Source organism: Brachypodium distachyon, chromosome 1 (genome assembly GCF_000005505.3).
Source record: "Brachypodium distachyon strain Bd21 chromosome 1, Brachypodium_distachyon_v3.0, whole genome shotgun sequence".
NCBI classification, from domain to species: Eukaryota; Viridiplantae; Streptophyta; class Magnoliopsida; order Poales; family Poaceae; genus Brachypodium; species Brachypodium distachyon.
In genome coordinates, this window is record NC_016131.3 from 43,930,096 (window position 1) to 43,939,344 (window position 9,249).

Consider the following 9,249-nt stretch of genomic DNA (forward strand, 5'->3'; position numbering starts at 1 on the left):
TATGCATGAGCGAGCAACTACAAGAACTTGATCACAAAAGAAAGGGGCAGCACGTTACCCAACCCAACGAAGATAGCAATAACTTGATAGTATGATATTACACAATACACCTGCAAGGTGAGTGTACACAAGATGACCAAAAATTCTTCAACGTGTCATTGACGCGGGGGACGAGAAGAAGAATCGACATTTCAAGGCAATTGTACATACTCCCTCCGTTCTATAATTCTTGTCGCCGTTTTAGTACAAAATTGAAATAAAACAGCGACAAAAATTATGGAACGGAGGAAGTATGTTCTTGAGAGGAGATTTAAAATGAATTATGCGTGTCTCCTGAGTCGGATACATGTCACCTTGGACAAAGCTGTACCGCGGAGCATTGGCGGTTACGCTGAATCCAAGCTCGGAAACTTCTAACTGAAGCATTATAGTATAGGAATTGATGGCTCTCGCCGGCTAAAGATAAATTAGTGCTACGTACCGTATACCAAATGGTAACTTAGACCACAAGAGAATGTGCTGGATCGTACGTGCCTACGTGAGTCGTCTGCCTAGTCCAGCGAATTGGACTTGAGGCTAGCTTTGGCGGGTGTTTTAATATCTTGCATTCTCTGCCTCGCTGCCGAAGCCAAGGGCTTGTTTGGTTGCTGCCTTGGAGTCCATGTGCCCGCCTGGAGCCTCCCTGGAAACTGCCTGTGTCCTGTTTGTTCAGTACCCTGAAATCTGTCTGGTTCAGGCGACCGAAAACGAGCGCCTGAGTATGGCTTCCGTTCACCAAGCATGCCTGAGCCTCTGTCCTTGTTCCTCGACTGTGAGCTTCCATCCTTTTCGTCTTGTTCACATAATTTGTACCGCTGGAGACAATATCGATCCACTCCATCATTCGCTGACCACCTTGATGCCATCCCCCGTCGCCGCCGTCGACCTCCACACACAAAGTGGTGCCGGTGCTCCGGCTGCCGTCAACCACGATGACGTCGTGCTGCTGCTCTTGCCGCCGGCGACTGACCAAATTGGTAACTAAAATATGAAGCACAGGCTGCTGTGACCGAGTATGATGCGTCGCCAACTTGCCATGGTCAAGGTCGGCACAACAATTGCAATCAGAATGAAAATTTGGAGCTGCTCTTTGTTCATAGTTGGATCTGGATCTCGTGTGGTCATGGTTTATTACGGGTTGATGTAGCTTCAATTGGACACTTGTGCTCGTGGTTTCTGTTAGGAGAACTAGATTAGGTGGTTCAGAAGAACTTGGGGAGTATCACAGACTCACAGGGAACTCGTGGAACAGAGTAGATTTGGGACTAGAAGAGAGATGAACAAAGCGTATTTCAGTTCTTTACGTTTTCTCAACATTGAATGCGTGTTCCAATCGTTTACGTTTTCCATCAAGCACCGGCTTCAGAGTAGCTCAAACCAAACAACAATTTTGGTCCATGCCTAGGTCTGGACATTTTACTCGGTACTCGAAAAGTAGCTCGACTCGTTTGGTACTCGGCTCGTTAAGAGCTCAGCTCGTTAGACTAAAGAACCGAGTAGAGCACCTCCTGAAACTCGTTAAAACTAAAGAGCTTAACGAGCCGAGCTAGCGAGACTCGCGAGCATGCTCGTTAGCTTGTTATCTGGCGTCTGGCGGTCAAACCAAACACAGTAACACACGACTTGTTAGGCTCAGCACACCCTCCCGAACAGCCCAACTGCATGAACGCGGCCCAAGCCCAAGACTCGTTAGGTCAGTCGGGTCTAGTCTCCTCATCTCGTACTCTCGTCAAACTAATATTAGTCTTATTAGTGTTTCTGTATTGTACTGTATGAGGACATCGAAGCTGTGTAATGGCTGCTAGTCTTATGAGTATTTGTGTTGTAACTTGTAATGGTTATTAGTTTTATTTGTTATGGACTTATTATATAATGTTGTACACATGTTTTGCCTGTCATTTTTTCTGCATAGATGCTGCCCATTTTTTTCACCACTAACGAGCTTAACGAGTGCCCGACGAGCGCTCACGAGCAGTAAACGAACCGAGCCGAACAGTCTTTGATGTTCGTTAAGGTTAACGAGTATAACGAGCCAAGCTCTTAACGAACGAGCTCTTAACGAGTCGATGATGCTCGTTAGCCAGGAATTACAGATTCATGTCTGGCCGGGCAAGAATTATCAAATTCACATGCTACTTTCAGACACACCATTTTAGACACATCATTTTATCAGGCACGTGGCTCAGGTATCTAACCAAACAGATCCTAAATTTCCTACTCCAGCGAAATGGACTTGATTCTCCTACTCTGATGGAGTACTAGAATCATTTTATGGCTAGCATGGGCCTTTATTTATGCTATACGTTAACTGGTGTACATACAGACAATATATTTGTTGCTTGTGTCTTGGACGATGGCCTACTCTTACGGCACTTTGCAACAGAGTGTATGCCTAAGTTGCTTGCGATTAGTGTGGGCCGACACGTGCATCGCAGCATCGGTACATGTGCATGTAGCCATCAGCCTGTACCCAAGTGGTTTGGATGGTTTAAGCTAGCGTGCTTACTGGGGATGGTACGTACTTAATTAGCCAGTTACTACATGGTACCTTCGTTTCTTAAATTAAGATGTAGTTTTATTCTACATCAAACTTCTTAAAAATTGACCAAATTTATAGGAGAAGTAACTACGTTAGCAATATGAAGTAAGTCTAATACAAAATATATATATCATGAAAAATTTAATAAAACTAACTAGCAGGATGAGAGGCTCAGATTGCACGGCTAGACATGTATATAATGAATTTTATTTTTTATACTTTTATATTTATATTTTGTTTTCTAATTCATTTGTATGCAATTTAGATGTATTCCGTTTTATGCAATATCGACTTGTTTAATATAGAATCTTGTCCATATACATTTTTTTTAGCCAAAGCAATATGAGAATTGTTGTCGCTACATCCTCAGCTTGGTACAAACTAAGTTCACACGGGTAGATGGCATGGTTTCCGAAGATCATGCGAGCCATGTCTTGTGGGGTGTCACACCATTTGCAAGGAAGCTTGGAGGCTGGTTCTCTACGGTGGACAGATTGTTGGTGTTGTCAATGGAGAGTGCGACAAGGTCATCTTCCCAAGGTCATCTCCTTTTCGAAAAAAAAGGTCATGTGCCCACACATGGAAGTTACTGAGGTCCTGCTTTGTCATTACTACAATAATTACTCTACAATCTTTTGTTTGTCGTACAGTTTTTTCCTTCGTAGATTGCTTCAATGCAAGCTCTCAACCATTGGTGCACAAGGATGGGTATGACGATTATTTGGCAATTAGTGTTTCTTCTGGATGGAACATGTTTCTCCGCAGTTTCAGTGTGTTTTTTGATGTGGAGAGATTACATCTAACAGATTGCAAGGAAAATTCTAATAAATTCAATGGCTAAAATTTGGAAATCGACGCGGTTTAACGCGGATGCTACATTAGGAGTCGATTTTAGAATAAAGAAGGATAATTTGTAGCATACTCGCATGGAAAAAATAAATCTAGATTCAGAAACTTCTCTCAAAGAATGAAGTATAGGATTAGTGATTTCCTCATAGCCATAAATAAACTTAACAAGCAAAATCGTAAACACAATGTGACAGGTGCATGCATCGTGCTGGCTCTTTTACATCATCAAAGAATTTGTTTCAATCACATAATTTTTTTTGTTTCACGCTCCATTAGAACCTCTCCCTAACTTTCGTGTGCTGTTTAGGAATCTTCATGCATACCATCCGCGAACTTTGCGATTTGGAGTTTGGAAAGCCTTCTTATTTTTTGGAGGTGACAAAAACAGCAAAAAAGTTGAGCATCGGTTGCACTAGTACAATTCTTCAATCTTCACCTCACCTTGCTTTTTCTCGACCCCTTCTCCCGAACTATCCTCTTATCTACCAAATCACAACCTCCTATAAGCAACTCATTTTTTTTTTGTTTTTTGTTTCCTGCCTCTACATGACAACATCCAAGCTAGCCTTGCTTGGCACGGCGAGGCACCCACTTCAAGCATGGCACACCATATACAATCTCTAAGCAAAGTGTGAGCGTTTTCTCTTAAGCAAAGAGATATTTCTGTTCTGTTGAAACCAAAAGAGATTGTGGGTTTGATCAACAAACATAGAGAAGACACCCCATAGGGGAAGGAAAAGGGAGGAAAAAGGAACAGTATAAAAGGCTGCACATAGCTGTCACCCCATCCTAACCGCCTCTTCCAGCGCACAACCCCTTGCGCCTGTCTGTCGTCTCTCCTCCCTCCGCACTGAAAACCCCCTTCTTCCCGTCTCCACCGCCCCAATTGCAAACTCCCTGATCAGATTCCTCCTCCCTCCTCTGATCATTAGGCCAGCAAATCACAGCAAGGTGTTGCTATATATGGTAAGGTAGTGTGCTTCGCCACTGCCAAGGGGGAAAGCGCTCGGCGGCGGCGGCGCAATCAAACCGGGCGCTCTAGATCACCAAATCGGCAGTCCCTCCGAGGCTCAACGAAGCTTTAGCTTAAGTCTGCCGGGGCGGGGGGCGTGATGGCGGCAGCGGCGGCGTCGTCGTCGGGGTCGCCGTACAGGTCGCGGTTCGGGGACACGACGCTGACGAAGGTGTTCGTGGGCGGGCTGGCGTGGGAGACGCCGTCGGAGGGGCTGCGGCAGCACTTCGAGCAGTACGGGGACATCCTTGAGGCCGTCGTCATCACCGACCGCCTCACCGGCCGCTCCAAGGGCTACGGATTCGTAAGCCTCTCCTCGCCAATCACCACCATCCTGTTAATTAATCCTTTAATCTCTCTTCTCTCCTTCCTTCCGAGGTTCCGTCGGCGCACGCATGCGCGACACGCGTTTCCCTTGATTTCCTCTTGGGCCCTATAACCGCTAAATTGACGACGAGATGCTTGCTTTAATGGATGGCTTCCTGCAGGTGACGTTCCGGGAGCCGGAGGCGGCGCGCCGGGCGGTGCAGGACCCGAACCCGACGATCACCGGGCGGCGCGCCAACTGCAACATTGCCTCGTTGGGGCCGCCGCGCCCCGCCCAGCCTCGAGGTGAGTGAGAAACAAAAAACCCAGACAAGAGCAAAATTTTGTCCCTTTCCTTGCCATCCGTCACTCCCCCCCAATTCCCCTTCCACGAACACGTAGATTTCTTGAGCTACACAAGCCGCGAACGCCAATCCAAAAGTTTCTTTTTATCCTTTTCGATCGCTCCCTCTTCCGATGCGTGCCAATTGGAAGCTATATATCGATCGCCCGGTGGGTAGATCGATCGACGGGGTGGATCTAGCGCGCGGCCGGCCGGGGCGCCATCTGCCATGCCAGCCGCAGGGAGCAGCAGCTAGTGTGGCAAGCACGCACGGCCCGATCGAGGGTCATATGGCTTGGCTTGCCCAGGCTGGCCTGTCAGTTCAGCTCGCTGCCCTGCCTGCCTGCCTTGGTGCGTGCCCCACCACCATGGCTAGCGATGATAGTATACATCTACACACAAAACATTTTGTAGACAGCTAATCTGATCTAGCAGTATTCTTGGTCAATTCTTTTATTTGTTTGTAGTACTAGCTTGAAACCCAACTGGCAGTTAGAAATGGCAGTTATGGGGTCGCTACGCCAGCACAGCACAGGGCCTACTTAATCAATTGTTTCTTTTCTAGACAAAAGGTCCTAACGCAGAGCATATATTTAAGCTACCACTGTCTTCGTTCTTAAATAGTTGTCATGATTTTTTCACTAAAACCACGACAAGTATTTAGTAACGGAGAGGGAGTATAATATAACCGAAGATTAGCCAAATCAGATTGTTTAATCATACTGTACCGGTAGCCAGGCTAGCAGCTAGCTTCTTCTTTGTTCCAACAAAGTTGCAAGCGAGAGGAGGCTAGCTCTTTGACTGAATGTGCCGTGGTCAGTTACTCCATAGCATCAGCATGGCAGCGAGGATGAGATGTAAAGGACAGGAAGGATAACTGTCGAGTGGAGGATCAGGAATCCGCTTTCCAGCAGTAAGAAAAAAAGAAAGAAGAATGCGCGCCACGCCTTTTAAAACTGTTCCCACCGTATATACCCTTTGACCAGTCTTCTCACGGTCTCACCTCTCCTGAAGTATCTCTTGTTTCCTCAGAAACCAACTAGTTTAACAACAAGAGGGCCACGACGAGATACAGCTAGTACCAGAGAACTAGAATTCGATGACCCCCAGCAGTAGTGACCATTTTATTTTGCAAGGCAAAGGCCAAAGGGCAGTAGCTTGTGAGAGTCTCCAGTTCGCGGCCGCCAAAACTGGTCAAAGTGCCAAAACGCCGGGCACATGGCGAGACCCCCTTTTCCCAGCTCTCTGGTGCGGATCGAAAACAACAGTTTTTGTAAGGTTGCACACTTGTAAACCGTACCAAAGCTTCGTGTTTGCAAGCATGCACTGCGAGCGGAGCTAGACGTATAAATGTACACACATGCATGTGGCACATACACATCTGCCGGCGCCCTGCGCAGGCATGCAGTTCATTTATTCGTTTCGTGTTGTTGCTTTCGCACACTCTCTCCCAGCCTGCCTGCCTGGTGCCTGCGACCAATAACATGGTTATTTTCTAATACGTGCAGGAAGGGCGTCCCCCGGGGCCCACTTGCAGGGACCTCCTCCGGTGGCCCTGGGCCCGCATTACATGGCCAGGGCTCCACAGCAGCAGATGGGCATGGTGCCCAGCCAAGGTCCTGCGATCTACAACTACAACCCTTCGCAATACGGGTGAGTACCTGTCGAATCCACATGGCTCTGGCTCTAGCTCTAGTGAGATGATTGTAGACTTGTAGCGGTGTGGAACAAGCTAGGGGTAAGAGGGAGGGAGACCGGGCCGGTGACGGTCCCCCACCCTTTTTTTGATTTTCTTTCCCGCGGCGTGGGTCTCTTTCGCCATGCGGGGTGTTGCCTCCCCTCCCTACATTTCCTGCGCTCGTTGGTTCGCTGCAGGGGCTTTATTGCCGTCCAGTCCAGCGTGCACCACCACCTTGCTAGTTGCTACTCCCAGTTTGGGTCTTAAGGTTTGGGACTGCGGTTAGGTTCCTAATTAGTACCACTAAACACAATGCTCTTATTTGCTTTTGTCTCTCTCCTTTTCTCTATGATGTGTTTTTTTTCCTCCAAGAACCTGTGATACGTTATGCTAAGCATTTGAAATGTTAGATTTAGTAATGTGTAATCTATGAAAATTGGGGTGATGAAAATTAGCAAAGTGCTCTTAATTTTTTCGTACCTATGAAGAAGAAAATGAGAAATTGGAGCAGTTTTGTGGCAGAGGTGGAGAAAAAAGAGGAAGCTTTTTCTTGATAGTTTGATATGCAGGATGGTCCTAGTTGTGAGCTAGGCAGGTGCTCATATATGTAGGTCAATGATCTAGATTCTGGACTTTACAACTTGGTACTAGTGGATAAGTAGGCCTCTTAACTCCCAAGGGGCCATGTCTTTTTCGAAAGGAAAAAACTCCCAGCGGGCCACAGCTGTGCAAAGCCCAAGCATTTTTTCTTCCCCAGATTAAATCACTCGCTCGCTGAAGTTTTGCAATGTCTTTTTTGCAGGTACTGGTACCCACCTGACTATCAATACCAACAGGTAAGCATGTCCCCTGTGCCCTCAACGCCCATCTTCTTTGTTTTACCTTTTATCACATGCACCGTCCGTACCCGCTGGCTGGCTGCTGCTTGCTAGGCATGCATGCAGTAGGCACATGCCCGGAGAGCCATTCATTCGTCCCCTGTGCTGCATAGATAGATCGCACTGTCATACTGCCATCTTGCAAACTTTGACGATGAATGATGAAGAGCACAGACATTCTAACATCTGCACAGAATAATCAAAGCATCGATTACTGAAAAGAAGAAAGAATAATCAACCATCGTTAGAGAACACTCCATTCCATCATTTCCTTATGATCAGTGCTAATTAGCGCAACTAAATTAGACCATGCCAAAATAATTTCCATTAGCTTCCACTGTCCATTAAGGGATATGTTCAATTTCCTTTATACTCCTATGTATGAGTATGATATAACTCACGAGTGATCAGCAGGCCATGATGAACCCTCAAGTGCTGCAGAACTACTACGCGCAGCTGTATGGGTTGGCGCCATCGCCGACAGGGCCACCACCCTACCATCAATATGTTGGGTACATGCCAACTCCGACTCCGAGGGCGGTACTCTCGCCGGCACAGCAGCTCGCGGGGCAGCCGTACGTGCCCCATCTGACGGCTGCGCAGATCCAGGGCTCCTTCGTACAACAAGTGCCTTCTCTTCCGCACAACTTTGCGCTGCAGCTGCCCCCCCATGCAGTGTCCATGTCAGTGATGACTCCCAACGCAACAGGTACGCCTCTTGTCTTGCCCAGGATTAAGCAGGCTTTGTGTCGATTACTTGGATGATCACAATATCACACGGATCAGACATTATATTACTCCCTCCGATCCATATTAATTGTCGCAATATTACATGTATCTAAACATTTCTTAGTCACATCCATATTTGGGCAAATTTGAAACAATTAATATGAATGAGAGGGAGTAGATTTTTATTTCAACTGAGACGTGAGCATTATTTACATGATTAGTGACGTTTTTAATGTCGGACGCAATGCAGATGTTCAACCGGCTAGCCAGACTTCCTCTGCGGCTGTGGCAACGAACGCGAACGGCCCTCATCAGGGTGCCTGATGTGCCAGCTCATGGCTGGAAAAGGAGATTATTCTTGTTGATTTGATTTGAAATACCTTCGGAACTACTGACTGCTTTCTGCTTTCTCGGCTGGGGGATAGGAAAATTGGCGAAAGTGAGTTCTCTTCTCCATCTCGACCGATCTGGTGCGGACGAAGTTATTGATGGTCTGTAACAGTCTCTCAGGATGCTTTTGACTAGAATGACAAAGGATAAACATCTTGTCCTTTTATTAATCCCTATTCATTCTTCGGTTTTGACGACATACTGTATTAAAAATCGCCGAATCATGCTATTTTTTTTTTGGCATGTTGCTTAACGCAGCAGACTGTTGCGGGCCTGTGTCCCTGCCACGAACCCTCCTAGGTGACCCCTGCCGCCAAATCGCCCGTGGTTCCTCAATCCTCGTCACTCGTCCCCTCAAGAAATTTGTCTGTTGCTGCCTTGCTGGGCCTTGTGAGTTTCCACCCGAGCCTCAAAGCAACATAATGTTTCTTTTTACATCACACCGCTGTGTCTTAGCAAAGTTAAGCCCATGAGCCGTCCTTCACC

The 9,249-nt window shown here is 46.9% G+C and overlaps 1 protein-coding gene and 1 long non-coding RNA gene across 2 annotated transcripts; both read left to right on the forward strand.

The window, feature by feature from the left end:
• The first annotated feature begins 215 nt into the window (after positions 1–215).
• LOC112268764 lies at positions 216–1,353 on the forward strand. Its single transcript, XR_002960205.1, has 2 exons — positions 216–811; positions 940–1,353. It is a non-coding gene; the product is annotated as an uncharacterized LOC112268764 (long non-coding RNA).
• Positions 1,354–4,197: 2,844 nt separating this feature from the next.
• On the forward strand, positions 4,198–9,001 carry LOC100841108 (RNA-binding protein 24). Its single transcript, XM_003564023.4, has 6 exons — positions 4,198–4,743; positions 4,928–5,051; positions 6,597–6,741; positions 7,569–7,602; positions 8,059–8,353; positions 8,624–9,001. Exons 1-6 carry the CDS (start codon positions 4,540–4,542, stop codon positions 8,695–8,697), a joined length of 876 nt encoding a protein of 291 aa, XP_003564071.1. The 5' UTR covers positions 4,198–4,539; the 3' UTR covers positions 8,698–9,001.
• Positions 9,002–9,249: the final 248 nt, after the last annotated feature.